Source organism: Oryctolagus cuniculus, chromosome 2 (genome assembly GCF_964237555.1).
Source record: "Oryctolagus cuniculus chromosome 2, mOryCun1.1, whole genome shotgun sequence".
Taxonomy (NCBI): Eukaryota; Metazoa; Chordata; class Mammalia; order Lagomorpha; family Leporidae; genus Oryctolagus; species Oryctolagus cuniculus.
The window spans coordinates 42,763,847-42,791,739 of record NC_091433.1 but is presented as its reverse complement, the minus strand read 5'-3'; the positions used below and the strand labels follow the sequence as shown (position 1 = coordinate 42,791,739).

The 27,893-nt window shown below is 51.7% G+C and overlaps 1 protein-coding gene and 1 pseudogene across 4 annotated transcripts in view; one reads left to right on the top strand and one right to left on the bottom strand.

Moving 5' to 3' along the window:
- Positions 1 to 18,100, top strand: part of GATA4 (GATA binding protein 4) — a 77,733-nt gene extending 59,633 nt beyond the window's left edge. For 3 of the 4 annotated variants that reach the window (XM_008248888.4, XM_051842518.2, XM_008248879.4), the window contains exons 3-7: positions 7,732 to 7,901; positions 8,797 to 8,922; positions 12,262 to 12,349; positions 15,246 to 15,397; positions 16,491 to 18,100. In XM_008248888.4, coding sequence (XP_008247110.1) covers positions 7,732 to 7,901; positions 8,797 to 8,922; positions 12,262 to 12,349; positions 15,246 to 15,397; positions 16,491 to 16,673 — 719 coding nt within the window. In that variant the 3' untranslated portion in view covers positions 16,674 to 18,100. The remainder of the gene's footprint in view (positions 1 to 7,731; positions 7,902 to 8,796; positions 8,923 to 12,261; positions 12,350 to 15,245; positions 15,398 to 16,490) is intronic. The other variant, XM_002709438.5, reaches the window with a different exon arrangement.
- Positions 18,101 to 27,331: 9,231 nt separating this feature from the next.
- On the bottom strand, positions 27,332 to 27,461 carry LOC138848856 (U1 spliceosomal RNA; annotated as a pseudogene).
- Between the last annotated feature and the right edge of the window lie 432 nt (positions 27,462 to 27,893).

Genomic DNA, 27,893 nt, shown 5'->3' with positions numbered 1-27,893 from the left:
AGGACCTGGACAGCCGTCTCTTGGGAATTTAGGAGCCTTAAGTGTTCAGACAGACACCACACTTAGTATTTCCAATAGCAGTGCATGGACTTAGCACTGCACAACCCAGGCTTCCATGACAGAATCATGGCTCAGGCTCAAGTGTGAATTCTAAAACCTGGAGGTGCTTCTCCTGGAGCTTGTGATTGACTCTGTGTTTTGCTGGGAAATCTGTTATGCTGTCATTGTGTTCCCATATGTGGGGACTCTTGAAGTTCTCACCATCTAATCTTGACAATGATGAAGGCTAGGGAGCATTCCCTTGGATAGGTCGGCTGCAGAGTGTTGAAGCAGATGTGCACTGAGAGTTTTGGAGATCAGATGAACTGGGAGTGAGTTTTGAACCCCTGCCTGCTTCTGGGGAGAGTTGGGCCTCAGTAGGATGGTCAGGCAGGTGTAGGCAGGAGCCGAAGGGATTGGCTCTGTGGTTATGAGATTGGTGGGCCAGCCTAGGTTCAGTCCCAGCGCTGCTGTTTACTGGCTCTTAGTCCTGGGTAAGACTTGTTTTCTAAACCAAGGGAAGGCAGTGGGCATTGTGGCTCAGCTGCTTGGAATGCCCACACCTCATCCGGGAATGCCACTTCCAGTCCTGGCCATTCCACTTCCGATGCAGCTTCCTGCTAATGCAGGGGATGACTCAAGTACTCAAGTCCTAGTCACCCATGTGGGAGACCCAGATTGAGTTCCAAGCTTCTGGTTTCAGCCTGGGCCAGCCCTGGCTGTTGTTGGGGGCATTTGGAGAGTGGACCAGACAATGGAAGATCTCTCTCTCTCTCTTTCTCACTCACTGTCTCTGCCTTTTGAATAGATAAAAATATGTAAATAAACATTTTATTTTATTTACCGGAAGAAGGACTGACTGGTGGATTCTACCTGGTCCCCCCCCCCCCCCCCCCCGGGTGTCCTCTTTGTAATGTGTAAGCCCTGCTCGCGGTTAGGCTGATCAGGGTGTTAGGTCCTGGAAGATTTTCTTGTCTTTGTTCTTCAGCCTCTTGGCTCCTCTGCCTCTGGCTCCTTCCTCCCTTTCTTCCTTCCTCCATGTTTCTGCTGTTTCTAACTTCCTTTCAGAACGTCCTTGTCTGTGATGTTTTAAACCCGAGTCACATTCTGGAGCTGTGCAGGGAGGCCCCCGCCAGCGCCTGGGTGCTGCCCCCTCTGCCTGGTCTTCCGCAGTCAGCGGCAGAGGCCCCGCGCCACAGGGCCACTCCAAGCCAGGCCTGGCGTGCGCAGCTTCTGTTCAGCTGCCGCTGGAGCTTCCAAAATAGGTGCTGTAATCCCAGCCGGCCTCACGCTGCCCAACCTCGGCCCTCCCCTCGCAGCCTCCTGTCACAGGCATCTGCCTGGGCCTGACAAAGCCCAGAAGACCTAAGGCTCAAGGGCTGGCAGAAAGACCTCAGGATTTGTTTGCTCCTTGTGCCCCAGGCCCAGGCGCCAGCCACAGGCGTGGATCCAGGCCCAGCCTCTGGCGACCTTTGCATGGGACATTCCGGTGGGATCAGGGACTTTGCTCCTAAGGCCCCTTTGGTTCCCAGAGGAAAGTCTCTGGACAGGTGGCCACCCTACTTGTGGTCGTGTTTGGGGCCTTCCCCGGGAAACTCCTGACTGTCCTCTGGCCTCTCTTTCGAAGCATGGGGTGACCACACTAGGCATGGGTCATGTTCACTGTGCTGTGTATCTGCTCTCCTGGGATAGGTTACAGCATGACCTGGAACAGCGGGAGATGTGCACGTGGGTGGGGCTACAGCCCAGGCCCACTGCGCCTTGTCACATGTAGTCAACTGTTGGCTTTATTTTATGTGTCTGCAGCTAGACTCCAACCCCTCTGGGCAGAGACTTCACCCACAATTTTCTAGTATGACTGTATGTCCAGCACTCACCACAGGGGCAAGAATAGCAGACACAGCAAATGCTTGAGCTACACTAACCCCATCAGCTGAGCTTTCTCTCCAGCTTGTGGGCAGTGGGCACTGCCCAGCGGAGCTTGCCCACCATGCCCCTGGCCTCTGATTGCCCCTCCTGTCTCTCCCTCTCTTCCTCGCCCTCCTTATCCCACCCTGACTTGCTAACAGCTGCCTGTGTCCCTGAGAGGGTGGGGTGGGGCAGAACCCGGGAGAGGGCGGAATGTTTGGTCAGTTTCTCTGCTGGGGTTTCAGGGCTGGGAGCCTTCAACCTCCTGGCCTACATTTTTCTTTCAGGCACTTGGGTGGGACTAGTTTGCCTTAATTCCTAGGAATGGCCGTCCTGCACCTAGGAAGCCAGACTGAACTTGTTTACTCCTTAAAACACTGTTTTTCTTTTTTGTTTAAAGACAGGACGTGGATGAAGGTGAGGAGTTAGGTCTGCATCCTTGGGGTTAGGACACATTCATTTTGTGCTTTGAATGCTGAAACAATCATCAGTCGGTATGACCCGTGAGCAGCAACTTTGAGACCTCACACATGGTGCACAGAATGTTAGTCTTTTTTCTTTTTTTTAGATTTATTATTTATTTGAAAGGCAGAGTTACAGAGAGGCAGAACCAGAGAGAGAGAGAGAGAGAGAGAGAGAGAGAGAGAGAGAGAAAGAAGTCTTCCATCCACAGGTTCACTCCCCAGTTGGCTGCAACTGCCAGAACTGAGCCAATCTGAAGTCAGGAGCCAGGAGCTTCTTCTGGGTCTCCCATGGGGTGCAGGGACCCAAGGACTTGGGCCATCCTCCACTGCTTTCCCAGGCCATAGCAGAGAGCTGGATCAGAAGTGGAGCAGCTGGGACTAGAACAGGCGCCCATAAGGGATGCCGGCACTGCAGGCAGTGGTTTTACCGGCTATGCCACAGCGCCAGCTCCCACACTGTCAGTCTTGTGCTCTGTCAGTTACCAGCCCACACTGTCAATCTTATGTTCTGTCAGTGACCACCTGTGTCTCACACTTGGTCAACTCTGGGGCAGTATACGACTCAGAATGGCCCCAGTGGTTTGAGAAAAGGACAGATTCCCAAATCTCCTAGGCTCTTTTATCTGTCCTTCCCTCTTCCCCAGTAACCCAGCACCACAATTTGTCCCAAGACCTCCCCCTTCCCTCTGGTGTCTCCAACCCCAGGCTCCCAACAATAATCCATCATTGTTATCTCATTGGGTGTTTGCAGAGCACTTTACAGCCATTGTTATAAGTTTTTCCTCTTATTTGCAAAGGACTTTACAACTATTATTACAAGTCTTTCCTCCCAATGTGGGGTGATCCTTCCCAGGGCTGGATTCCCACTGCTTCCCAAGTGGTTGGACCAATTCCCATGTTGCCCAGCACTGGGCAGGTATGGCTGCCTTCAGGTGGAGGCCACAGCTTTGTCCTCCCACCTCAGAAGTCGAAGTTGCTCCCTGGAAAGGTCCACCCAGCACCTTCCCTGTGAAGGGACAGGAAGGCTCACCCCAGACGTTAGTGCTGGCTTGGGGCTCACTCACCCCTACTTCCCCCAGGGTGTGTGCTCAGGCAGCAGGGTATGAAATCTGTTCCCACAATTCTTCAGTCCAGGAGGGAAAAAAATACATGTGTCAGAAGTCAGAGATCAAACAGCCCCTTCCTCAGTGTGGGTTAGGAGCTGCTGCCATGTTTGAGTTCCAGTTTTTTTTTTTTTAAGTTTATTTCTTTTCTTCCTTCCTTTCTTTCTTTCTTTCTTTTTTTTTTTTTTTAATTTGAAAGGGAGAGAGATCTTCATCCACTGGTTTACTCTCCAAATACCCACAGTAGCCAGGGCTAGGCCAGACCGAAACCAGGGCCCTAGAATTCAATCTAGGTCTCCCCACATGGGCAGCAGGGACTGCACTGCTTGAGCCATCATCTGCCTTCCTGCCCTAGCAGGGAGCTGGATCAGAGCAGAGTAGCCTGGACTTGAACCAGGCACCCTGATATGGGAAATAGAAATCATTGCCAAGGGGCATCTTAACTGCCACACCTAATGCCTGCTTCTCTTTCATCAAATTTTCAAATATAGGCAATTATAAGAATTCAGGATGGTGTTTTTACCAAAGAAAAGTCCATACAATTTAACTGATCTAATAAAAGTGTCTTTCTGGTAGTCTCTGCTGTCACAAAGTCTTTGGTGTTCCGTGTGCTGCATTTTTAAATTTAACATTATGGAACATTTAACTCCATGGGTGCCTTGTCTGTGTAATAGCATTTAGAAAATTTATGGCATATGTCCCTGAGCAAGTAGGTAGGAGAACAAGATTTTGTGGTGGGAAATGTGGGAACTCCTCAGATTTGGAGGTGTGGTGGGTTGCGGTTGTCTTGACTGGGAGCCCCAGGGAAACACGGGCTGTCCCTCCCATCCAGGTCTTTCCTTTGCTGTTCCTGGAACACCTGACCCTCCTGCCTGGTTCAGACTTCTTTCTGGGTTGGGCTTCCATACTTCCTATCCTGTCTCGGTGGTGCCTACCACCAATCCCCGACTCTGTTGAGGGTATGTCCTGAAAATGCATTGAGTAATAGTGTTAGTCATTACTGATACTCACGTCCAGTTTGCCCCACTAGATCATTGGCATTCTGAGAACAAAGCTCTCTGTTAGCTCCTGTGACAGCTATGGGAGTGCTTAAATACAGATGCTTAGTAAATATTTGTCGGTGACAAATACATATTTGCCAACTTCCAATGGCTTTAGCTGGCCAGTAAGATCTCTGCTTGAATGTGTAACCCTTTCTCTGAGACAAGCCTCAGGGAGTTTTGCAGCAGCAGATGAGCAGTCAGCAAAGGGAGACCTCCCAAGACTCCTGGGTCTTTCTCTAAGATTCTGTCATGCATATAGAACCGTCTGTGAGACGGGAAAGGGCGATCTTTCTCCTAAATCAGAGAACAGACCATGAGATTTTTTTTATTGTGGTGCTCAAATGGACCAGGAGGTAGGAAAGAAGCTGGTTTGCTTATCTTTAATAGGGGAAGAGTGTGAATCTCTATCTGTGAGGGAGGCATACTGAGCTATTTATGAATAAATGATAAGCGTGCCTGGGATTTCTTTCAATAATATAGGATGGGAGGAAGTGGGCAGAGGTCGAGATGGGACAAGACTGACCACAAATTGTTGGAGGTTGGATACTGGTTAAATAACAGTTCATTTTTATATTCTGTCTACTTTTTTTTTTTTTTTTAAGATTTATTTATTTATTTGAAAGGCAGAGTTACAGAAAGGCAAAGAGTAAGAGAGAAAGAGACCTTTCATCTGCTGGTTCACTCCCTAGATGGCCGCAATGGCTGGAGCTGTGCCTATCTGAAGCCAGGAGCCAGGAGCTTCTTCCAGGTCTCCCATGTGGGTGCAGGGGCCCTAGGCCTTCTTCTACTGCTTTCCCAGACCATAGCAGAGAGCTGGATTGGAAGTAGAGCAGCCAGGACTCAAACGGGCGACCATATGGGATGTTGGCACTACAGGCGGTGGCTTTACCTGCTACACCACAGCACCGGCCCCTGTCCACTTCTGAATGTTGATTTTAATTTTTTTTCATAATAAATACAAATACAATAAGAGGCTTGCACTGGGTTTGGACTGGAAGGATGATCTGCACAATCCTGCTTCCCCAAGCACAATTGAGAGGAGAATGAGGAGTCTTGTTTCACTTTTGAGACTGTAGTGCCATCTAGTGTTTATTGCAAATCCTGAGAAAATGACATTGCTGGTGTCTCGCTCCTGGGGGTGGGGGGTGGGGGGTGGGGTTAGGTCCTTTCTAGTTCCTCAGAGGAGGTCCTGTGTTTAAGAAGCCAGTCTGGCAGCTACAGACAAGGGCTGCAGAGGTGGTGAGGGTGGTGTTGGTGACAGAGTCTAGGTGGGAACAAGCTGTGGACAGCAGTCACCTCTGAAGGCAGGTGACCTTGTGGCAGGCCCTCCGAGTGACCCAGGTGTAAAAATAGCCTCTCTTTCGCCGGCTGTGCTCAGCTCCCTGGCCTGAGCAAACAGCCCCTCACACCTGCACATTGTTTACTTGGTGTGGACACACAGCTACCTGTTTGCAGGTGCAAATGACTGTTTGTATACCCAGAGTTGAGGGGTAGCCCCCCCCCCATCCTCCTCCTGCCCACATTCCCTTACAGCAAGTAGTTGGTCTAAGAGGAGCGAAATGTCCAGCTTTAAGCCCCAAGGCTGGGTCCTGGTGGAGGGGCCCTCCACTCACCTGCCCCCAAAACATGCCCCCTCTGCACTGGAGCAGCAGGACAAGAATAATCCAGAGATCAAGGTAGCTATGTTTAGGGACATAAAATTAGGACAGCATGGAGTCAAGGGAGACTTCTTGCAGCTCTAAGCCAGGAATTACACAGAAGACAGGGAGTAAGAAAACCAGCCCAGCCTCTCTTCACCAGGATCGCAAGAACAGATGCACGGATGCACGTGGAATCTGTCCATTGTAAGATTCAATGCACAAGGAAGATACGGGTGATGGGGAGTGAGTGGAGGCACAGGATGACAGCCTCGGTGCAAGGGTGGACTCCCGTGGGTGGTCATGCTGTGCACCTTGACTTTGTGCCAGTGAGCAGGCAAACAGCTGTGGTAGCAGAGCGCACAGAGACATTACCCTGAGAAAAGTGAAATCTATGCAGGGCAGTCTGAGAATTTCAGGAACTTAAGAAAAAAATCTAGTCCCTTTGACTTCGAAATTCTAATCCTAGAATACCCTAAGGAATAAACACAAACCCAGGAATCTGTGTACAAAACAGACAGTGTTTACAAAACAAAAAATGAGAAAATGGATAAGGACAAAGTATGCCACATTCCCATGAGGGAATATTATGTTGTGCTACAATGAGTTAATAATTTTTAATAAAGAAACTTTAATGTAATTAATAAAAATTTTAATAATGTAATTTTTAATTAATATCATAATGCTTTGGTATTATGCAAAGGAATGACTTAAATTATTTTTTAAAAGACTTATCTTATTTATTTGAAAGAGTTTTGGAGAGGCAGAGTTACGGAGAAGCAGATGGAGAGAGAGGTCTTCCATCTGCTGGTTCACTCCCCAGATGGCCACAATGGCTGGAGCTGTGTCGATCCAAAGCCAGGAGCCAGAAGCTTCCCCCGGGTCTCTCATGTGGGTGCAGGGGCCCAAACACTTGGGCCATCTTCTGCTGCTTTCCCAGGCCATAGCAGAGAGGTGGATTGGAAGTGGAGCAGCTGGGGCTTGAACCGGCAGGAAGGGCTTAAATTATATAGCTTGACCTCAATTAGGCAGAGATATCTGTCAACATAGAAAGTTTTGCCAAGGATGCAGTAGAACAAAAATGCTTGTAACTGGTAAAGATTTCTATTTTCTTTACCCTTGTTGGCACTTTCTCATTTCCCTGGAGTAAATACATGTTGTACTTGTATTCCCAGCGGGAAATAACGTTAATTTTGAATTGGCGGTGGGAAGGGGGAGGATCTCAGCAGATCTCCATGTTAGGGGAGAGCTGTGGAGGCTGTAGGCCCTGAAGGCCGGAGTGGGTGAAGTGTGGATGCCCAGGTTGCCGCCCAGGCTGCTGGTGACAGCCCTTGCTTGCAGGCTGTGCCTGTGACAAAGTCCACTTCCCACTGCAATCTGTGTAGCTGCTGCCCTGGGGTTGAGGTGAGCGGAGGAAGCGACAGGCACCGCAAGGTGACCCCTCTCTCCTCCCGCCTTATGCCTGCGGCCTCCACATTGTCACACGCGAGGTTGCTGGGCATGAACTAAGAGTCAGTCCTGTGCGTCTCTCACCCAGTAGACATGTTTGATGACTTCTCGGAAGGCAGAGAATGTGTCAACTGCGGGGCCATGTCCACCCCGCTGTGGCGGCGGGACGGGACGGGACACTACCTGTGCAACGCCTGCGGCCTCTACCACAAGATGAACGGCATCAACCGGCCCCTCATCAAGCCTCAGCGCCGACTGGTAAGCAAGCGCCCCCAGCCCAGTCTAGCAGCTGGGGCTCCCCGGGCCCCCCACTCCCGTTGGCACTTGCTGTCGGCTCTCCCATTAGCTGGAAAGTCTCTGGTTTGGAATTTTGGAATTCTGGAATTTGAGGGTGTGGGTTGAGGGATTGGGCAGGTGGCTGGGAGCAGTGCATAACTTCTCACACCCTTAGGGTTGGTGTGAGCCCCCAGCATGTGCCAGACCTTCCGGTCCAACCCCTGTGATGCACAGAAGCAGATTGAGGCTCATAAAGCCAGTGGCGTCACCCACAGTCACACTGACAGTGTGTCTCCCATGTGCAGCCAGAACCCAGCTGCACTGGCTCCCATGCCAGTGCTGTCTGGAAGGTGTCCTACGTGCCCAGCAGCCCCAGGAGGAAGGCTGCTAAAACCCCAAGCCCAGAGGTTAAGCAGTTTGCACTGGGCCCAATGCCTGGGACTGATTTGTAGCTCTTGGTACCATGCTGTTTTTGAAGGTAATTTGATTCTGCTCAGCAACCATTGGCTTGCGTGGTATTAGGAAGGGACAGAGGGGACACGTGATACTTCCCTTCCCTGAGGTCCCAAGGCCCATTCCATCTTTGACGCCATCAGGGTACAGGGCTTCTTCACCCGCACCCACAGCCCAGGTTAGTTCTATCTGTGGTGAAAGCATTTCTGCGGCCAGAGCCAGGGTTGCTGAGCCATTCATGTGCTGCGGAAGCCAGGCCGAGGGTGCACTTGCAGCGTTAGTCTTGGTTTCATTCACTTCTCCCAGTGGCACGGGTAAGGGAGCGTCAAGATGGGGCTGCTGCAAGTGGCCCAGCCCTGCTACCCCTCCGGGGAGGCCCAGCTCTGCAGAAGCAGACGGGAAAGCTTTCCTCCCTGTGTCGCAGTCCGCCTCCCGCCGAGTGGGCCTCTCCTGTGCCAACTGCCAGACGACCACCACCACGCTGTGGCGCCGCAACGCCGAGGGCGAGCCGGTGTGCAATGCCTGCGGCCTCTACATGAAGCTCCACGGGGTGAGTGACGCCCCGCCCCGCCCTGCCCTGCCCCGCCGCCCACCACGGCCCCAGCCCCGCACCGCACCGCCGCCCACCATGGCCCCAGCCCCCACCGGGCAGGCTGCCGGCTCTTTCCTGGCCACTGTTCAGTTCCCTTCAGACTGGAATCCTTTCCCCCTTCCTAACAACGATTGAGATCTGGAAGCTATCGTAGATTTGCGGGCCCGTGCATCTTTCATGTTGTATGAGTTCACATCTTACAGATGAGGAGACTATGCCATAGGTAGTCCGGGATGCTTTGATTCAGCGGATACAGTGATAACTTGTTGAGGAATAATCGTATTGATCTAGTTAGCCATTCCATCTGTGAAACAAAAGCAAAGCTTGCCCTCCACTTCCTACCTGAGACAAAATAAACTTGGGTGAATCAAAAATATTAGACATAAGACGTCTTTGAAATAAAATACTAGGCAGTAAAAGAAATAAAAATACTAGAAGAAAATTAAAGGAGAAGTCTTTAGACAACTTTCGATATGGAAGGAGAACTTCAGCAGGTTTGAAAAACTTGTAAGCCACATAAGTTAGATGTATTGGATCATATAAACATCCAGTGTTAGAGTATGCAAAATGACATCAGAAGAAAGCAAAAGCTAATGCACACATATGTCAGAAAGGGGGGGTTATCACTTCCAGAAAGCAAAGAGCTTTGAGAAAGCACAGTACTTTCTGATTTGGAACAATCTCCGTTATATAGTGTTTTATTTAATTTAAAAATTATTTGTGAAGGAGAGAGAGTGAAACAGAAAGGGAGATGACAAGCTCCCATTCACTGGTTTTCTCTCCAAATGCCCACAACAGCCAGAGCTGCATCAGGGTTGGAAGCAGGAGCCAAGAACTCAATCCAGGTCTCCCACTGGGTGGCAGGCACTCAGTTCTGTGGGATATCACCTCCGCTTCCAAGGGCCTGCATTAGCAGGAAGCTGGAGTCAGGAGGTGGCGCTGGGCATTGAACCACACACTTCAATGTAGGATGCAGGCATCTTTAATTGCTAGGCTAAACTCCTGCCTGTTGTATAGTATTTTAGATAGTAAGGCAGGTTGCCAAACACTTTCTATAACATTTTTTTAAAAGATTTATTTGTTATTTGAAAGGCAGAGTTACACAGAGAGGGAGAGACACAGAGCCAGATGTTCCATCTGCTGGTTCACTCCCCAAACGGTCACAATGGCCGGGAGCCAGGGGCTTCATCCAGGCCTCCCATGTGGGTGCAGGGGCCCAAGTGCTTCAGCCACCTTCCCCTGCTTTCACAGGTGCATTAGCAGTAAGCTGAGTAAGAAGTGGAGCACCTGGGACTGGAACCAGCACCTGTATGGGACACTGGTGTCCCAGGCAGCAGCTTTACCCACTACACCACAATGCTGGTCCCATAGCATTTTCATTTTGAAAAAGGAACATAACTCATATGTAGTTGCTGATGCACACACAGCACACCTCTGGAAGGACACAGAAGTTGGAAGCGTGGAGCTTGTCTAGGAAAGGAAATGGGGCTGGAGGAATAGGTATTAGAGAGCGTTGTCTTCACTGTGCACTCCCTTGGCACATTTTAGATGTCCATATACAAGTCTTGCTCAAATGTAGGTTAAACAAAGTTAGCAAAACAAAACCAAAAGCAGATCCTATAACCTCATAAGAAAACAATTGATTTTTCTTCCCAGCTCCCCAGACGGGCAAACTTTTATGAGCAGACAGCCCAGAGAAGCCCCTAGATAGCCATTAAATGTAGGCAGACATGCTAGGCCTCCCTGAAAATCGGGAGTATAAGTGGCAAAACCCTGAGGTTCCTCATTTTGCACATGTATTTGTCGATCATTAAAATGTGTGTAAAATATAGTGCTAGTAAGGATTTGGGGAAATAAGTATTCATTATTTAAATGAGAATTACTGTATTTTTAAAAGAAATTAGGCTAGTGTATTTATTAAGGTTAACAATACACATCCTGGGGTGGGCATTTAGCCTAGCAGTTAAGACCCTGATGAAGTTGCCATGGTGGTGATGATGGCAGAATAGTATGAATATGCTTAGCACTACTGAATGATATGCTTAAAAATGTCTTAAGATGGTAAATGTTAGGTTACATGTATTCCACTACTTTTTAAAAACTATACTTAAGTGAATAGGAATAAACATGAGGGCAAGATTCTTGTGAGGTCAACGCAGGCTTTAAAGGGGCAGAGGTATGAGGAACAGCAGGAGACCCTCCTCCAATGGTGGGCAGAGGTGGGAAGGATGCTGTGGAGCCCCTGGGAGATGAGGGGCAGCATCCCCTGACTAGGAGGCAAGTCACCAGTGTGTGCATTTCTCTCTGAACCTGAAGCAGCAATGTCTGTGAACCTGGCACTGAAGCCGCAGCTGGTAGTTTTTGGCACATGTGGCCTTCATCTGTCCCACATGACAGACAAGCGTGGGATAGGCCAGGGGCGACAATATTTGTCCTGGCTTAAGAGAAACCAGATGAGGGGAAGGCGTAGTAGTAGAAACTCCAGGAAGATGACCTGCAGTCCTGCCCCCACCCCAGACCCTTGGTTAGCCATCTGAGGGCTCAAGGGCCTGGCTCTGAGCAGCCACTGCTCGTTCAGGAGCAGCAGATGAGGTCAAAGTCTTGTCCACAGACAGCTTATCTCAGGGCCGGGGCACAGGACAGCCGCTCTGCTGTTTCCCACCATACACACAGACCCTGCCACGGGCTCCAGCCAGACTCCGTGCAGGACAGAGCTGCTGCCAGCAGTGGGCCTCTGTGTGTCCCTCACCAGGACCGTCCTGTGTCTGCCTGCTTTCTCAGCGTCACTGCTAACAGTGCCCCTTTTGTGTTTTCACATTGCCCTGGTCTGGATGATAAAGCCCTTTGCAATACTGTTGTTCCTGCTGCCTGAAATGTATGCACGTTGTCTGCTCAGCTGTCACCTCCTCAGTGAAGTCTTCCTTGATTTCCTCGGGTCCCCTCCTCCCCACCAGGACAGAGTTTATTGTTTCCTCCCTTCCTTCCCATGTCACTTAATAGAGCCTGTTGTTTCTAGCTGTCTGTCTCTACTACTCTACTGTGAACTTCCGGAAGGAAGGAACTATGTCTAATTCTACTGACCCAGGGTCTAATAAAATGCCCGTCACATAGCCTAGGTGCTCAACACATTGAGCTCTTTCTCCTCAGGGGTTCCGGGGGCCTTTGCACTTGGTTTCAGCCCCAAGGTCTGAGGGGTCGCTTAGGCATTGCCTGCTCCTTCTGCATGCCTGCCTGTTTCAGTCGTGTGCAGTTGAGGGGCAGATGGAAAACCACACACACTGACTTGTGATCCTGCAGGTCCCCAGGCCTCTTGCGATGCGGAAAGAGGGGATTCAAACCAGAAAACGGAAGCCCAAGAATCTTAACAAATCCAAGACGCCAGCAGGTGAGGAGAAGACCTGTGTGTGATTACAGGAACAAGTCAGTAGCCCTGGGAATGTGTGAGAGTCCTAGCACAGCTGGTGACGGGTGCCGATAACAGCATCCAGCCCTGGCCTTGCAGGACGGAGCCCATAGCCCCGTAAAGTGGCATCCCCGCAGCAGACATGGGGAGCTTCTGAGGCAGGCTCGGCTCACCTTGTAGCCTGGTTATTGCCGACTGCAGACTGGATGGGTGGGCTGGACCAGCCTGAGGAAAGAGGAATGTTACTTGCTGCCTCGTCAGCGCTGCGGTCACCCAGGAACTCAACTCCTCTCCGGCATCCTGGGCTCCAGGGCGCAGGGCCCATTGCTCATGGCACAGGACTCAGGTGGAAGTCAGTGCGTAACTGTTCCCAGGCAGCACCAATAAAGACCAGACTCGGGCCGGCGCCGCGGCTCACTAGGCTAATCCTCCATCTAGCGGCGCCGGCACACCGGGTTCTAGTCCCGGTCAGGGCACCGGATTCTGTCCTGGTTGCCCTTCTTTCAGGCCAGCTCTCTGCTGTGGCCAGGGAGTGCAGTGGAGGATGGCCCAAGTGCTTGGGCCCTGCACCCCATGGGAGACCAGGAGAAGCACCTGGCTTCTGCCTTCGGATCAGCATGGTGCGCCGGCCGCAGCGTGCCAGCCATGGCGGCCATTGGAGGGTGCACCAACGGCAAAAAGAAAGACCTTTCTCTCTGTCTCTCTCTCTCACTATCCACTCTACCTGTCCAAAAAAAAAAAATAAATAAATAAACACCAAACTCACACAGCTGCTCCGAGGCAGATCTGGAATCGAAACCCAGCATTTAATATTAATAGTCAATTCAGCCTACCACATTGCCCTCTTAGTTTCGAGACTGAAGAATGAGGGCTGGGGCAGGTGTTTGGGGCAGGCGTTAAGCCGCCACTGAGATGCCCGTATCCCAGATGGAGTGGCTGAGGTTGAGCCTAGCGCCTCTGCATTCCAGCTTCCTGCTAACGGGCACCCTGGGAAGTGATGGCCCACTTGGGTCCCTGCCACCCACAGGAGAGAGCCGGAGTGATTTATGGGCTCCTGGCTTCAACCTAGCCCAGTCCTAGCTATTGCAGGCATTTAGGGAGTAAACCAGTGGATGGAAGATCTTTCTCCCTTTCAAATAAATAAAAATAAAACAAAAATTAAGAGAAAAAACTTAAATAAAGTGAATTAATCCCTTTGTGGTTACATTTTTTTAAAATATTTATTTTATTAATTGAAAGACAGAGTTAGAGAGAGAGGTAGAGCCAGAGAGAGAGAGAGAGAGAGAGAAAGGTCTTCCATCTGCTGGTTCCCTCCCCTAAATGACCGCAACAGCCAGAGCTGAACTTATTTGAAGCCGGGAGCCAGGAGCTTCCTCGGAGTCTCCCACGCAGGTGCAAGGGCCCAAGAACTCAGACCGTCTTCCACTGCCTTCCCAGGCCATAGCAGAGAGCTGGATCAGAAGTGGAGCAGCCGGACAAGGGCAGGGTGCTGTGGCACAGTGAGTTAATCCTCAGTCTTCAGCGCCCGCATCCCATATGGGCACAGGTTTAAGTCCTGGCTGCTCCACCTCCAATCCAGCTCCCTGTTACTGCACCTGGGAAAGCAGCAGAGCATGGTCCAAGTCCTTGGGCCCCTGCACCCATGTGGGAGACATAGAAGAGGCTCCTGGCTCCTGGCTCCTGGCTTCGGTCTGGCCCAGCTCTGACTTTGGTGACCATTTTGGTGGGGTAGGGGTGAATGGAAGATCTCTCTCTGTCTCTCCTGTAACTCTGACTTTCAAGTAAGTAAATAAGTGTTTTTTTAAACAAACAAACAAACAAACAAACACACCAAGGGCTAACAACCATGCCCAAAGCATTCCCTACTCAGTACTGCTGCCAAATTGGAAGTGTTAACTGGTTGGCAGCATGTTCGCGGAAAAACTGGCCGACCTGACCCAAAGCTTAATCGAAGGCACGACAAAGTCAGACACAGGGCCCCCTCCCGCATCCTCCAACACAGTCAGACACCCACTCTTCCGGGTTCACCTGGGGCCTACGCCTTCTGGCAGGCATACTTCTTGTAAGACTTCTCCGTGCCTCCTGCCTGTGGGCTTCCACCTTGCTTGATGCTTCCCCGCTGCTTCCCCATAGCAATCCCAGGTAAAGCAGCATTTGGTGGCCATGTGTGATCCCCTGTCCCAGGTCCAGGAAGCTAGATTTGATTGCAAACCTATTCTTAACAGTGTCTATTTATCCCAGTTACTGTAAATGTTTACATCTTATTATTACTTAAGTATGGGGTGTTGTCCCAGACCTGCTAGAAGTAGCCTATAATATACAGTATTTGCATTTGTTTGTTGTTGTTTGTCTGTTTTTTACTTATTATTTGAGAGAGACAGAGAGAGCTCCCATCTGCTGGTTTGCTTCCCAAATGCCCATAGCCATTTCAGCCATTGCCAAAGCTGGGAGCCAGGAACTCAGTCAAGGTCTCCCCATGGATGACAGGGGCCCAATTACTTGACCCCTCACACTGATTCCCAGGTCTGCATTAGCAAGAAGCTGAGCTGGAGCTGGAGCCAGGTGTTGAACCCAGACATTCTGATATGGGGTGCAGGTGTCTCAACTGCTAGGCTAAACCCTCATGCCTATTTGCACTCCTTAAAATTCAAAAAGCTTTGACTCCTAAAACACATGGGGCTGCAAGGTTTGGAATCTGGGTAGGAAGCCACCCAGCATTTGAAAAGGTCTCCTTGGAAATTCTGATTTTGAGAACTGTCGCCCCACTGAGATGGACCCCTGCTTCTCTCCCCAGCAAATGGAAATAAATCCCAGCCATCTCAAAGGGCCACCCTCCATTTTCCGCCCTGGCTAGCGTCCTCACTCTGCCTTGTTCCAGGTGCTGCGGGCAGTGAGAGCCTTCCTCCTACGAGCAGCGCTTCCAGCAACTCCAGCAATGCTACCAGCAGCAGCAGCAGCGAAGAGATGCGCCCCATCAAGACAGAGCCCGGGCTGTCATCTCACTATGGCCACAGCAGCTCCATGTCCCAGGTACGCCCATGGGCGGGACAGGGCTGTGTGTGGGGAAGTGGACTCCAGAGTCCCAGGTGGCCAGCTGGTGCTAGAGTGTGAGCTGCAGAAGGCCAGTGGCGAGCCCCCTCACTGGGCTGCACACGCCAGGCCTCCGAGCTGCCCTGTGCCCTCAGAGCCCTCCCTGGCCACGGCCATCTGCCTGTTCAAGACTAGGTCTCAGCACAGGTTACCAAGCTTCGGGGACTGGGACACAGAGCTGTGACACACAGATGTTTGGTAGCTCCTGTGTGCATGGCCCTTGGAGACAAGAAGAAGGGAGTCCTGGGGCGACACCCAGTGTGGAGGGGCAGGAAGGCCACACCCACCTGCAGCCTGCACGTGTTGGGTGAGGGAGGGGGTTGGGGCCCAGCTGTTGGAAGCAGAGCCCTCTCAGGATGATGCCGTTTCCAAAGTGCAGGGAGGTTAGACCTTGGCCCTGAAGGATTTTAACAGGAGGAGGTAGGGCAGGAGGACCCTGCTGGCAGGGGCACAGGCTTGGCAACTGCAGAGGGTGACTGGGTGGTGGCAGTGGGGAAGGCAAGAGCAGGAAGGGTGCTGTTTCCATGAGGCCCTGCTTCACGTCCGTGGATGGCCAGGCAGTGCCTCCTGCCTCTCACAGGTGACACCAATGGCATCCCTGCTTCCTGGCCTCTTGGGAGCAGGATGCTCCACGCCTGATGACGCCCCCTCTTTCCTGGCCCTAGTCTGCTGCTTTCTCTGCACTTAATGAAAAAGGCCATGTCCCCTGGAGCTCCTGCCTCTCCGAAGGAGCCCCTTCCGGGTGGCGAGGATGCCCCTGTCGAGAAGTGCAGACTTGAGGGTGCTAAGATTTAGGACGCGTCTCCTGAAACCCCAGAGCCTCCTGAGCAGCCCAGCCCTGGCTGTGTTGTGTCAGAAGCAGCTGAGGAACTCCCGGATGGCAGGGATTAGGGAAAACCAGGAGGCTGCCCTGGGTCCCTGGCCCTGCCCTCCTGGGGTTGAGCCCCGCTGGGGCCATCTGCACAGCTGCGCTCCCCTCCCGAGCCCGCAGGCGCCATTCTGTCTGTCTCACTGCGTGCTTTGTGCTTTTCAGACGTTCTCGGTCAGCTCCATGTCTGGCCACGGGCCCTCCATCCACCCAGTCCTCTCAGCCCTGAAGCTGTCCCCACAAGGCTATGCGTCTCCAGTCAGCCAGTCACCGCAGGCCAGCTCCAAGCAGGACTCTTGGAACAGCCTGGTCTTGGCTGACAGTCACGGGGACATAATCACTGCGTAATCTTCCCTCCTTCCCCCTCAACTTCCTGCGTGGACCCGGGGCCTGGAGGCCAGCAGAGATCAAGGCTCTGGGCTCCCGGGGCCGGCCCCCGTCTGGGAGTGACTCTGGAAGAACAACTGGGAAGAAACTTGAAGTCGACGATTTGGTTAGGGCACGTAGGTGCTGGACTTTCTGATGCCTTTTCAAGGTGGGGGGGGGCTGGCAGGAGCCCAGACTCTGAATGGAGGAGCCCGCCCTTCACCACGAGCACACGAAGTCTCTCCCATGGAGCTGGAGACGTGTTTCTCATTCTCCTCCCCGCCCCACCCCTGGTGAGACAAGGTGTCCTTCTCCTCTCCTGTCCACTGCGGTGACCTAAGCTGGTGTCTTCTCCACTGTGTTCTCAGCACCAGGGCTCCGAGGGCGGCCGGAGGAGGCAGCCCCTGTCCTTGCCCAACACTCCCCGGAGGCATGGCACGTCTCTGCGTCCCCCAGTACAAATCTGACTCCAAAAGCACCAGGTGCAAAGCAGATGTTACTGAGCGCTTCCTGGGGAGCCGGTGGAGAGGGCCACGTCCCAGCACCCGCCGTCGCTTCATCAGACCGCAGCGTGGCGACGTCCCCTTCCCTTGCTGAGGCCCCATCCTTTGCTCCTTGTCTTCCCTGCCAAGGCCTCCTAAATGAGAGCCCTTCTGTTCTGAGTGATTCAGCTCTGCCTTCAGCCTGTGCATGTCTCCCTTTGTAAAACATGAGCTTGGTAGCGTAGCCGAGCGGCAGGCCCCTCAAGTCTACCCCCGACATCCTCCAGTCACCCTGTCGCTCGCACAGCTGTTTGGAGCAAGGACAAGAGGTTCTGCTGCTGCAGCGGGCTTGGCTAACGCTCACCTGGATCTCTAGACCCTTCCGGAGGCAGTGCCTGGTGGACAGCGTCCTGCCTAGGAGCAGGGGATGCGCCAAGGACTCTGGCTCCGTCAGACTGTGGCCCTGCTCCACAAGCCCCTGGGCCTGCGTCCTTTCCCCAGCAGAATTCGTTTATCCAGGCAATGAAGAGCAAAGATCTCGCAACCTAGACTCAAAGCAAACGAACAGCAAAATCAAACCCACGGAAAGAAGCAGCGGACGGATGAGAGAGCAGCGGGGGCCTGGCGGGACTGCAGCTCCGCGCTGTCCCGGGCTGGCCTTCTGCTGCTCATTCTCAGCAGCACGGACGGAAGCTGACTGTGGCGTTACTGCCCTGCCCCCACACCCAGCCCCCACCCCGATCCTACTGGCTGTAGCAGAGAAGATCTTTAAGCCAAGAATCTGTTTTAATCATCATTTACATTGTTTTCTTCCCGAAGGCCACCCTCCTCTACCTTCCCAAGCCCACGAACCTGTTAACATTGTCTTAAGGTGAAATGGCTGTAAAATCAGTATTTAACTAATAAATTTATCTGTATTCCTCTTTCCCTGCTGTTCCCTCGGCGGTCACTGCTGCTGTGCTTTGCAGGGGACACAGAGGCCTGCCCACTGATGCGCTCGCGGGCTGCTCGGAAGTCCGTTTGCTCCCTGTGTTCTCATTTGGCCGCTGGCCAGGGCTTCCTCTGTAGGTGGTAGCAGGTGCTGGCAAGTGGTGGAAAGCACGCTTGTCCCAGCCCTGCCAGTGACTCCCGTGAGACCTTGGACAGGTCACCGTGGGCTTCAGATTCCTAGGAGAGGGTTGGGCCACCACTGACTAAGGGTCCTCAAGGTCCAACAGATGTCACTGCCCAAGTGGGGGCACCCTTAGAGCTCCCCTGCAGATGTGAGAGGCTGGAGCGGGGGCTGCATTCAGCAGAGAACAGATGACCGCTCAGCCCCGCGGAGGTGACCTGTGTCTCAGAGGGGAGCCCTGGGCAGCCCTTGCTGTCTTCCACCAGTCCCTGATGGCTGGATTCCAGTGGGCCCTACAGGAGCAAATGACGCTCCACTCCAGGAGAGAGGAGACTGGGACTTTCTCTCCCTTGTCCTTTTTTTTTGTCTTCACCTTCCTAGGTGAAAGGATTGCTCAATTGCTTCAATTTAAAAGTATGGGGAGAGTGGGGCTGGCACTGTGGCGGAGCAGGTAAAGCCACCACCTGCCGGGCCAGCAGCCCACATGGGCACCTACTTGAGTCCCGGCTGCCCCACTTCTGATCCAGTTCTCTGCTATGACCTGGGAAAGCAGCAGAAGATGGCCCAAGCCCTTGGGCCCCTGCACCCCTGTGGGAGACCTGGAAGAAGCTCCTGACTTCTGACTTCAGATCTGCCCAGCTCCTGACTTCTCTAGTAGGCTAAGTCTCTGCCTGTGGTGCTGGCATCCCCTGTGAGCACCAGTTTGTGTCCTGGCTGCTGATCTTCCAGTGCAGTTCTCTGTTTCTGGCTGGGAAAGCACTGGAAGATGGCCCAAGTGCTTGGGCCCCTGCAGCCCTGTGGGAGATCTGGAAGAAGCTCCTGGCTCCTGGCTTCATATCAGCCCAGCTGTGTCCGTTGCAGCCATTTGGGGAGTGAACCAAATGATGGAAGAGCACTCTCTCTCTCTGCCTTTCAAATAAATAAATATATCTTAAAATAAGTATGTGGAGAGGGTGAGCAGGGGTCCAAAGGCCACTCCTGCTTGTCACTGGTGAAATCAGTCTTGCCACTTCCCTTTAGTAATGACTTTCACAACACAATTACAGACAATGCCGGAAGACCCCTCATTCCTCTTAGAACATGTCCCTCCCCCCAGACTGCTCACCAGACTTGGCTGCTTCCTCAACCCCGGGGTATCCAGAGCAGGCCAAGTTGCCACCAAACAGGATAGAGTAGAAGATGCAATTTCTATATGGCTGGGGGGTGGTGGGGGGAGGGTAGTAGATCATCGTCCTTAGAATAAAGGATGATCCAGTGGGCGAGTGAAGCTGCCTAGGGTGCAAGGCTGCGGTGAAATCCCTCCCGTTCCCTTGCAGCCATGCGTCTGGCTTTGACAAAGCCACTGACGCGCAGGGCCAGCCACGTGACAATTGGAGAGAATCACTCTTCAGTATTTGACTTGTCTGCCTTTAAGGGCAATAATCTACAGAAGCAGATTTAGTTGTGATTATGCTTGGCGTGGGTTCAGAGGAGGTGGAAGGAAGTGGATACTCACTGACTGTATACTGAAGCGAGCCAGGGTTGGGGTATCTGGAAGAACTCCCACTGCAGAGCCCCCAGAACCCGCCATCCTGACTTGTGTACTGAGCGTGTGGGACACAGCCATTTGGAAAGGGGCTTTTGGAGTAGGTTATGCTTTGGGTTAGCTGGATTCAGATTTTGTGACCCGGGAAGCTGCTCTCCAGATTGCATCCTCACCGTGCTTGAAGCTGGAACACAAATACGTGTCACCCGTGGCCGTGGACCAGCCTTGGAGCTTCCAGGTGTGGTACGGAAGTAGTGTCTCTGGGAATCCGAAGTCTGGTCTGACACCCAGCACTGCTGCTGAGGGCTCTGTGCCTGCAGGGCTGCCTCGGAAGCCCTGGCTCCCGTGTGACTCATATTTCTCCCCATATAGCTGCAGCAGTCGCATTTGGAAAAAGGCTGATAACAAGTGAGAATAAAATAATCAAAGCCAAGATGACATTAAAGCAGACCTGGTTTTTCAATGACCAGGTGTTTTTTTTTTTTTTTTTCCCTTGTCTTTTCATTGCTAGCTCGCTCTCTGGCCAACACCTAGGAGACTGTGGGTTTGCTTTTACACAAGGCAGAGACTGCACAGCTGCCCTCTGGGCTAATAACAGGAGAGAGAAAAGGCCAGTGAGGTGCCCAGTGCTCATGGCAGCCGGCCCTCTGCGGGGAGGTCTGCAGATGGACGCACAAGGGAGCGTCTCCCTCCCAAGTGAAGAGTGATGAATGAGACCCTCTCATACCCCCTCACAGTCCACCCCTTCTCCCCTCTCCAGTGGCTGTGGCTACCAAGAAACCTCTCTCTCTCGCTCTCTCTGTGTCCCTCCTCCCACCATTGGATTTACAGCAGGTTTTTAACGGCACACCCGCAGCTCTAATCATTTCAAATCAACAGGACAAGTGAAGGTTCCTAACCCATGATTCCCTATGAGGAGTTCGGCCCAAAGCAGCCCAATTCTTGTAGACAGTACCAGCAGACTGCTCTTACAGGAGAGGTACTGCAGTTTCTTGTGTGTGTGTGTGTTTTAAAAGATTTATTTTATTTATTTCAAAGATGGAGTTACAGAGAGAGGTAGAGACAGAGAGAGAGATCTTCCATCCGCTGGTTCACTCCAAAGATGGCTGCAATGGCCGGAGCTGCGCCGATCCGGAGCCAGGAGCCAGTAGCTTCTTCCAGGTCTCCCACACAGGTGCAGGGTCCTTGGGCACTTTATACTGCTTTCCCAGGCCAGAGAGCTGGATCAGAAGTGGAGCAGCTGGGACTAGAACCGGCATCCATATGGGATGCCAGCACTTTGGGCCAGGGCTTTAACCCACTGCACCACAGCGCTGGCCCCTTTTTTTTTGTTTGTTTTTAATCTATTTATTTCAAAGTCAGAGTTACAGAGAGAGAGACGGAGAGACAGAGATCTCCTATCTGCTGGTTCATTCCCCAAATGACCACAATGACCAGGCTGTGCTCAGCCAGGCCAAAGCCAGGAGTCAGGAGATTCTTCTAGGTCTCCCACATGGGAGCAGAGGCCCAGGTACGTGGGCCATCCTTCACTGCTTTTCCAGGTGCACTAGCAGGGAGCTGGAGCAGAAGTAGAGCAGCCAGGACTCGAACCAGTGACCATATAGGATGCCAGTGCTGCAGATGGTGGCTTTACCTGCTACACCACAGTGCCGGTCCCTATTGTAGTCTATTGTGCTGCCTCTTCTTTAAGATTTAATAATCTGCTGACATGAAATGAATAGTAATCATATATGTTAAAAAATTCAATTGATTCTCCCTCTTTTGTGCTTTTCCTTTAGAACTCAATTAAAGGTAAAAATAAAATATCTGTTATTGCTAGGATTCTTGATTATCTGAAATGGTTGAGCTGGGATGAAGATATATTTGGCAAGAAAAGACTGAAATAACAATCCTAAATAGGCCTTGGACCAGAGATGCTGAGCAAAGCAAGAGGTGGTGCCAAGTCACATGCCGTCCAATGGGAGGAGTTGCTATCAGTCCACTACCAGTCCTGCCGTACTAGGGTGGATTGGACACTCATTAAGTCAACCTCCATTCCCACCTCTTCCTGCCGTCCCCACCGTGGTTCCCCAGGCACCTTTCTCTGGATATCTCCAACCTTATCAGAGTCCCCTTTGTCCACACCCACCTGTGCCTCACTTCCAATCTGCAATCATGCTATCTACACAACCATTTGGGCTTCCCTTCATATTTCATGGATCAAAACTATAACCTCATATAACTTGTACTTTTATTTTAAAGAGGACAAAAACCCTAACTTCATCTCCACCAACCAGTACCAGCTGAGTTCTTGCCTAAGGCACAGACATCTGATTTCATTCAGGGCCTTGTTACTGATGCTGAGCAGTTGGCCACTTGGGGGATTTCTGACTATTTTTTAATGGCTGTGGGTTCCTAATGGGTGATGCTTTGGGCCACGGGGGGTCTAGGAAAGGACCGTGCCATGCACACACCCTTGGGATGGCTTCTGCATCTGTGTCCAGTTGGGCCAAGAAAGTGCCCCAAACAGGGAATTCTGAGACCCGTGCATCACACTGCTCTCACCTCAGCATCCTCAAGCATAAAGAGTTTCAGACTGGGGATCTTTAAGCTCCAAGGAGTCTGTGATAGCTGAAATAATCTGAAACTATCCCTGCTGTATCTGTCACCAGACAAGGAGCACAGGTCACCTTTCCTTTGTGACACTCTACCAGGCTGCAAGAGTGGTCAGGGAGAGACAGAAAGAATCCCCCGTCCCCCGCCCCCATCATACTGCATCGCACCCAGCACCTCTGGGCTGGCAGCCGAGGCTATCAGGAGTTGCAAGACGGGGCCTCACCTCTCCCTCTCCTCACACACTATTGGTGGGAAAGAAGAAAGCCCAGGGCTCCAACATGCAAAGGTGGGTCCTTCTGAGACTCAAGATGGTGCTCTCCAAATGCAGAACAGGACCTTGACAGGGGCCCAGTGTTGTGTGGCCATGGAATGCAGCAGAAAGCACACAGCCAGTGAGCACTGCCCCTCAAAGTAGCTTCCCGGGGAAGTGAACTCATCTCAAAGTTCCAGCAAAAACAAGCATTGTAACTCCCTTCAGATACTGTCCAGAACCTGCTCATGAACAGCCACAGAGAGCAAGCCTTGTGGCTTCTTAGCCACATTTCCTTAGGGGGCCCCAAACACAATCATGCCACCTGACCATTTCTGGTGCGGTCCTGGTTCTGCGGTGAGGGCCTACTGAAGCTGGGCTCGTAAGCTCTGCAAAGGGATTCCAGCCAAGGCAGCCTCAGCTGCTCCCCAGAAGGGGACAGCACAGCGCGCTTTAGTCCTAGGTGTGTCTTCCCAAGCCCATCAAATGGCCTTGGCATTGTCCCTCATTGCCCAGCTGTTCTGGGCAGATGTGAGAGGGGCTGCAGGTTATGAGGGGGGGCAACTCGGAGGTTTCGTACATAGAGAGTGTTTGAGGTCAGTCATTGCAACAATTTGGGACAATGTGTGTGTGTGTTAACTTTTGGAAGTTACAAACCTCTCTGAAAATATACAAAAGCTGTGCCCACTGTCCCCAGAGAAGTACATAAATCTTGAGGCTTTGGGCACCACTTACCATTTTAGGGGTTTTATGAACTCTAGAAGCTTCTTCAGATATCCCAGGTTAAGAACCCCTGCTCTGAGGATCCGGTTTAGTACAGAACTACAAAGACCAGTTAACTTCATCTAGGTTGTCTGGGGCTTGGCCCAGAGTGAACCTTCCTGTTCAGCTATGAAGTCAAGCAAGCAAACAGTCCCAGGACTGCTGTCCAAGCCCCTGGGGCTGCTCTCAGCTCCAGGTAGGGACTGCAGCCTAAAACCTAGCTGTTTGCACAAAGGCCAGGCTGGGGAATTTCTGTGAAAGTCCTTCCTCCCAGGAGGGTATGGGTCGGCTTTGTAGGAGTGTTGTGGGGTTTCAGGAGACAAACTGCTAAGGATTTGAGAAGTTAGAACCAGTAAGGTTTCCAACAGCTAGCCTGGGGAACTGAACAAAACAAAAGGAAACTGAACCCTGCTATGAACAAAGCAGCCAAGATTGAGACACCAGACCCATTTCTATCAATTTTGAGAGGTCTCAGAGATCATCTGGTCCAAATCCTTTTTTTGTGCTGTGGAAGGAACTTGCCCAGACCACAGAACTGGTATGGGGAAGAGCAACTTTGACTCAGCATCTGCCCTTGACTGAGAAGGTCATGGACACAGGCACCGTGCTTGCAGTTAATGCAATAGCCATGTGGGGGCGCCCATGCTCTCTCTCATCTTGCCTTCAGTCTAGCCCATGTTTCCAAACTCCATGGCTCTGATCATCCCAGTCTCCTAACAAAAAGCACCTATTGCTTGTTGAGCAATACTGCATGCCAGACACCACTAGGAGCTTTAAATAGCCACAGAAAAAAAGCTATATATTCCCACAATCACATTTTGCACACAGAGAAGACAGGATCCACACTTTTTTGTTTTTGGTTTTTTTTTTTTTTTTTTTTTTAGACTTACTTATTTATTTGAAAGACAGAGTTACAGACAGACAGAAAGGGAGAAACAGGGAGAGCTCTTCCATCCGCTGGTTCACTCCCCAAATGGCTGGGAAGCGCTGAGGCTGGTGCTCGGCCAGGCCAAAGCCAGGAGCCAGAAGTTGCATCTGGGTCTCCAATGTGGGTGCAGAGGCCCAAGCACTTGGGCCATCTTCTGCTGCATTCCCAGGCCATTAACAGGAAACTGGATCAGAAGTAAAACAGCCAGGAATTGAACTGGCACCCTTATGGAATGACGGCGTCGCAGGCAGCAGCTTAACCTGCTACACCAAGACCCTGGCCTCAGGGTCCATTCGTTTTGAGTCATTCCTTGAAGGTTACAGAGCTAGTGAGTGCAGAATCAGGATTCAAAAAGCTTTTCTATCTGTCTCTAGAGTCTGGGCTTTCATACCCCATCACTGCCTTTCCTAAGAGTAGACACCCCCTAGCCGGGGATAGTTGCACATCCTGGGTAAGCACTTGCTACCGTATGGGAAGTGTTTGCACGTGTTTCCTAACCACTTCATTACCCATTCAACATAGGTTGATTCTATGCCCTCCAACTGCCGAGTACTACTACTCTATGCCCTTGCTGCTCATAGTGCTCACTGGGCCAGCAGCAGCAGCACTGGGGAGCTTTTTAGAAACATTAAAATCTTTTTTTTTTTTTAAGCTCCTTATTTGAGAGATGGAGAGAGAGAGAGAGAGAAAACTTTCCCTTTCATTGGTTCACTCCCCAAATGCAGAACTCAATCTGGGTGGCAGGGACTCAATGTTTGAGTCACCACTTGCTGCCTCCTAGGGTGCACATTAGCAGGAAGCTGGAATGAGAAGCAGAAATGGGAATGGAACCCAGGCATTCTGACATGGGATGCAGGCATCCCGAGTAGTGTCTCTATTTTATTTTTATTTTTTTAAGATTTATTTATTTATTTGAAAGTCAGAGTTACACAGAGAGAAGGAGAGGCAGAGAGAGAGATAGGTCTTCCATCACTCTCCAACTGGCTGAAGCCAGGAGCCAGGAGCCAGGAACTTCTTCAGGGTTCCTCCATGTGGGTACAGGGGCCCAAGGACTTGGGCCATCTTCTACTGCTTTCCCAGTCCAAAGCAGAGAGCTGGATTGGAAGTGGAGTAACCGGGGCTCGAGCTGGCACCCATATGGGATGCTGGCACTGCAGGTGGCAGCTTTACCCACTAGGCCACGGCGCTGGCCCCCCAAGTAGTATCTTAACCGTTGCACCAAACACCCACCCTGAGAGGTAAAATCTTGAGCCCTGCTATAGACCTGAGTCAGAACTGGCATTTAAACAAAGCTCCCAGGTGACTGACACACACATTAAAGTTTGAGAAGTGTGTCTTTATAGTAGTTCTGTAAGACCGTGCAATGAACAAGCCTGAATGAATAGATTTGGAGATGCTGTCAGAGGTACTAGGACGTGCTTGTATTCTCACAGCTGAGGCATTATGGGAAGGCAACTGGTGCAGAGTTAAGATGTCACTTGGGACACCTGCATCCCATACCAGAGCGCTCGAGTTCATTCAGTTACCAATATGCTTCTGATCCAGCTTCCTGCTAACGCCTAGCCTGGGAGGCAGCAGGTGGTGGTTCAAATATGTGAATTCCAGGGTTGGTTGCCATGGAGCAGCGGGTTAACACCCTGGCCTGCAGTGCCGGCATCCCATATGAGCGCTGGTTTGAGACCCAGCTGCTCCACTTCCGATCCAGCTCTCTGCTATGGCCTGGGAAAGCAGTAGAAGATGGCCCAAGTGCTTGGGCTCCTGCACCCATGTGGGAGACTGGGAAGAAGCTCCTGGCTCCTGGCTTTGGATTGGTGCAGCTCCGGCCGTTGCGGCCATCTGAGGAGTGAATCATCGGATGAAAGACCTCTCCCTCTGTGTGTGTGTGTGTGTGTATGTGTAATTCTGACTTTCAAATAAATAAATCTTAAAAAAAATATGAATTCCAGCCACCCACATAGGCAACATAGATTGAGTTCCAAGATCCAGGCTTTGGCCTGCCCAGTCCTGGGGTAAACCAGGGGATGGAAGATCTCTCTGTGTCTGTGTCTTTCTCTCCCTTTCAGATGGTTTAATTCATAATGAGGCACTCTGTCTAAAAAACTTAAACACCAGTGTCTTGTACATAGCATGTGCTCAATGGACAACAGCTATAATATATATATAACATGACAGACCCAAGCTGCGTACTGTCTGGTTTCTCACCTGCCCAGCTCCTTGGCCTCAGCAGATTCCTCTTAGAGACCAGGCATCGGCATGGCCAGGTGAGGCAAGGACCGTGGCCATGGTTTCCCTCCCAGCACAGCCACAAGCTACAGAAGGGACAACCAGCGTTCTAGAAACCAGCCTGGGGTGAGCCTGATCCCATAGCAGGAGGCATCAGGTGGAGAGGATGCTACTCTTCAGAAGATAGAAAGTGGGGGACCCCTCTCCCGGGGTTTCTGCTCCGGGGTTTCTCTCTGGCTGGGGACCTGGCTATCTGGAGCCTTTCTCTCCTCTCCCTGCCCCAGCCCTTTCAGCAAGCGGGCACTGTACTGCTTCCTGTCGGCAGCCGACACGGTGGCTTCTCTGAGGACCACTGGCTGGGCTTGGCCAGGGTCGCGCGGCTGGCTGTTTCCTGAACACCTGCTCGGGCACTTCCCCAAACTTCCTCGCTGCCTTCCTGGAAAGTGCTGGCCGGGCATCCCCCCTGGAGAACCAACGGCAACAGAGGTATTTTATCTTTGAATAATCTATTCTTTTATCTTTCATTTATTGAAATAAAAAACACAAAACTTTAAAGCAAAATTTGCTGTGAGTGAAAATTCAAATATAAAATAGAAAATCCCCCCCTTTAAAAACTTCAGGAGGGCCCAGCATTGTGGCATAGCAGGTAAAGCCGCTGCCTGCGACATGGGCATCCCATGTGAGGAAGACAAATGGGGGGATGGGGGTAGGGTGCGGGTTCAAGACCCGGCTGCTCCACTCCTTTTTTTTTTTTTTTCTTTTTCAGGGGAGAGCGCGAACGCAGTCCCCCACTACCACAAATTATGCCGTCGAGTTTCCCACATTTGGGGAAATCGCAGGGGTCAGCACTCCCGCAGTGCAATGGGAGACCGGCTGCTCCACTTCTGATCCAGCTCCCTGCTAACGTGCCTTGGAAAGCAGCAGAAGATGTACCTGGGCCCCTGTCACCCACTTGGGAGACTTGGCAGAAGCTCCTGGCTTGGGCCTGGCCCAGCACCGGCCATTGCAGCCATCTGGGGGGTGAACCAGCAGATAGAAGATCTCTTTCTGTCTCTCTGTGTAACTCTGACTTAAATAAATAAATGACTTCACGGGAATTTCTTGACAACCTGGATCCTTTCCGTCATTCCTAGGCTCCGAGGACGAGCAGAACCAACAGAAAGGTTTGTCTTGTGCCCGCACCCCACAAAGTGCTCCCATTCAGCAACGCACCCGCCTTCTTCCATCACTGTCTTGTGTTCTGATCCTCAGTCTCCAGTTCTAGTTCCGGAACCCGCCAACCTCTCACCCCGGTACTCTCCACCCTTGGCGGCTGCCCCGCCTCCA